This window comes from Mesitornis unicolor, unplaced genomic scaffold, assembly GCF_000695765.1.
Source record: "Mesitornis unicolor isolate BGI_N332 unplaced genomic scaffold, ASM69576v1 scaffold25962, whole genome shotgun sequence".
In the NCBI taxonomy this organism is placed as follows: Eukaryota; Metazoa; Chordata; class Aves; order Mesitornithiformes; family Mesitornithidae; genus Mesitornis; species Mesitornis unicolor.
In genome coordinates this window covers 1-3,626 of record NW_010167517.1, presented here as the reverse complement: position 1 = coordinate 3,626, position 3,626 = coordinate 1, and the positions used below count along the sequence as shown (strand labels likewise).

General features: G+C 54.2%; 1 protein-coding gene across 1 annotated transcript; it reads left to right on the top strand.

The window, feature by feature from the left end:
- Nucleotides 1–613: 613 nt before the first annotated feature.
- Nucleotides 614–1,576, top strand: LOC104534717 (olfactory receptor 52K2-like; the record flags this gene model as incomplete). Its single annotated transcript, XM_010178731.1, is given in 2 exon segments — nucleotides 614–1,110; nucleotides 1,112–1,576. Coding segments are annotated over 2 exon segments (962 nt in total), but the record flags the coding sequence as incomplete, so codon positions are not given.
- Between the last annotated feature and the right edge of the window lie 2,050 nt (nucleotides 1,577–3,626).

The window sequence follows — 3,626 nt, the reverse complement described above, 5'->3', positions numbered from 1 at the left end:
GTCATCCTGCTGGCCACCAGGACCGTTGTCTAGGTGCTGCTTCTGCATGACCCAAAGTGGCAACAGGATGGACCTTGTGTGACCTGGACCGGTGTGTCCAGTCCTCTCTCTGAGCAGGGCACAGGGAGGGAGAACTTGCTTGCAAGTCCTTAAGCCCTGCCATTGCTCATGGAGCTTGGAGCCATCACGCCCCACTCCTGCCCGCTGATCGTGGCAATGATGGCTGGAAACCTCAACAGCGCAGGACGCCGTGGTGCCAGCCTGTAGACAGACACGCACAGGGCAGGAGCTGGAGGTAAATCAGAGGGTGGACGGTGAAGCAGAAGGGAAGGTGGCCCCACGTGAGCAATAGCACAGCCAGAACCCTCTGGCGATGTGTCCTGTGGAAAGCACTGACCGCAGCATCAGTTTAAAAGCCTGACTGTAGAAAACGGGTTTGCAGAGTTTTTTCCCCAAATAAATACAACAAAACCGTGTGATGCTTGAGAACCACAGTGTGCAGTGTTTTATGATCAGATTGATCATAAAAATGGCAGTGAAACCCCAACTTTTTCTGTCACTGTTACAGGGAACTAAAGCTGGGAACAAAGATGTGGCCCGGGCCACCTGTGCCATGTCAACCACCAACCGATCCAACACCAGCTCTTTGCCTTTTCTCCTGACGGGCATCCCTGGCCTGGAAGCTCTCCACATGTGGATTTCCATCCCGTTCTGCTTGACGTACATCATGACCTTGCTGGGAAACAGCACGGTCCTTCTTGCTGTGAGGCTGGACAAGAGCCTCCATGAGCCTATGTACTATTTCATTTGCATGTTGGCGGTCATTGACCTAATCTTCTCAAATGCTGTATTTCCCAAAATGCTGGCTGTATTCTGGTTGGGTTCAAGAGAGATTGGTTTTGAGGCCTGCTTTGTCCAGATGTTCTTCATCCACACGTTCACTGCAGTGGAGTCAGGGGTGCTCCTGGCCATGTCCTTTGACCGCTACGTAGCCATCTGCAACCCCCTGAGATACGCCACCGTCCTCACAAGCTCGAGGACCATCCAGCTAGGACTGCTGTCGTTGGCCAGGGGAGCCGGCGTCATGACGCCTTTAATGTGCCAGCTTGCCCTACTGCAAGAGCAGGGTCGTGCCCCATTCCTACTGCGAGCACTTGGCCGTGGTGGAGCTGGCCTGCGCCGACCCTTCTGCCAGCCACCGCTGCAGCCTCATCGCGGCCACACTGCTGGTGGGGGCAGACTCTGTCTTCACCACCTTCTCCTATGGTATGATACTCAGGGCTGTGATGAGGCTGCCATCCCAAGAGGCTCGTCTCAAGGCCCTCAGGACCTGCGGGTCCCCCGTTTCCATCATCCTGCTGTTTTACATAGGTGGCCTGCTCTCCATGTACCTGCAGATGTTCTCTTTCGGCTTGGCACCTCACGTCCAAGTCCTGGTGGCTGATTTCTATTTGACCGTCCCTCCCATGCTCAACCCACTCATTTACGGCATAAAGGTGAAGCAGATCCAGGAAGGGATCTTCAAACTGCTGGAGCAGTTGGCAGGACGCAGTGTCCCACAAGCTGATACAGATGCGTCAGATGCTAAGAGAGGGAGGCACGGCCAGAAAATAATTTATCCCACCATAGAATCATAGCATCACAGCCTGGTTTGGGTGGGAAGGGACCCCAAACCCCCCCAGTCCAACCCCCATGGGCAGGGACACCTCCACCAGCCCAGGCTGCTCCCAGCCCCGTCCAACCTGGCCTTGGGCACTGCCAGGGAGGGGGCACCCACAGCTTCTCTGGGCACCCTGGGCCAGGGCCTCCCCACCTCACAGCCAGGAATTGCTGCTCAATATCTAATCTAAATCTCTCCTCTCTCAGTTTGAAACCATTCCCCTTGGTCCCATCACTCCATCCCTTGTCAGAAGTCCCTCCCCAGCTTTCCTGTAGCCCCTTCAGGTACTGAACAATCCAGGTACTCTCCTAGGATAGGTGTGGAGTTAAATGCAATGAATTATCTCCCAGAAACATCCCTCTGCCTCCAGTGACTCGACACGGAACCTAAACCAGATGCCTAAGACTGATGTGGCAATGCCTTTTTCGCTTGAAACCAATGGGCCACTCCTGAAGGGTGCTGGGCAGCTCTCCCTTTGGCCAATGCACTCCCCTCTTCCAAGACATCACTTGGAAATGCGACATCCTGGCAGCTCTCTGACACCACGAGCAGCGCCTCGGCCCCTGTGCACGTGGCTGAGGTGCCCCACGGATCAAAGGGCATTGGCCAAAGGGGATGATGCATCCCACCAAGCACCAGCGAGGCAATGCTGTGGCGCTCCGTGCCTCAGGTCTGTGCAACGGGGAGGACAAGACTTGTGGGTGTTGGGCGATACCTCGACGTCCAGCCCGACGTTACTTCAATGAAGCTCAGCAAACCACTTTAATTCTGTACCCAACTCCCTTTCCTTCCCCTGTTCTTCCCTCCCACACCTCGATCGAACACATAATGAGCCTTGTTAAGGGCAAACAAACACACAATAAATTACTTAAGCCCCACCTCGCCAAGAGTACAGATCTGGCATTTAGAATCCTCCATTCTGGGGAGGAAGGCAAGAGCAGCAACTATTGGGTGGATCAGCAGGCCTGGACCTCTCTCCTACCCAAGCAGGGGTGTCTTCTTGGTGAGAACTGAGACAATTAACTATAGCACTGAGTATCAAGCTAAGCTTGCTTATTGTAGTGTAAGTACAATTAACGGTAGCTAATGTTATAGAGATATACGTACGTATTTGGGGATGACATTTATATTTGCCTAAGAGAGTGCACTCACCACTGGCAATTCCAAGTCCATTATGTCTGTTGCCTTAATAAATCATCTGCCTTTTTCAGCTTAGTGAATCTGTTTCACTGAAAGCCCCCGAGGGGATTCAGAACAGGCAAACGTTGACGCTGATCAGTGGCAGCTCACATCATCGCTATCAGAGATAAACCCTTGGCCACGTCTGGGACTGAGACCGGATCCAGGCTCCTCTCTGAGAAGGATTTTAGAAAGCAAGGGGGTCCTTTCTGAACCTCGCGACCGAATGTTGCTCCAAGGGAGCGTTAGGTTGGATATTGGGAAAAATTCCTTCCCTGGAAGGGTTGTCAGGCACTGGAAGGGGCTGCCCAGGGCAGTGGTGGAGTCCCCATCTCTGGAGGGCTTTAAAAGATGGGAGGTGAGGTGCTGAGGGACATGGTTTAGTGGTGGGCAGGGCATGGTTGGACTCAGTGATCTTAAAGGTCTTTTAAATCAAATGTTTCTTTGATTCTTTGTCCTGCCCTCGCACGTGGGACATGGGGGGGCTCAGTGCCAGGGGTGTCCAAAGGATGGGCTGAATCCATCCCATGTGTGAGTCCAGGGCTGGACCCCTCCTGTCCGCTCCATGGGCAGAGCTAAGGAACCAGCAAAGGCCACCCCATGCACGGGGGTGTCCAGTGGGAGCTCGGGGTGGGGGCTCGGGGTGTCCGTGTCACCAGAGCTTAGCCTGTGACCCCAGGCTGCTCCCAGTGTTTGACTTCCCCATTGTTCTGGCCATGGGGCAGCTCTCCGGACCCTGGTTTGTCCACCACGACCCAGGTTTGTCCACCACGACACACGTTTTTCC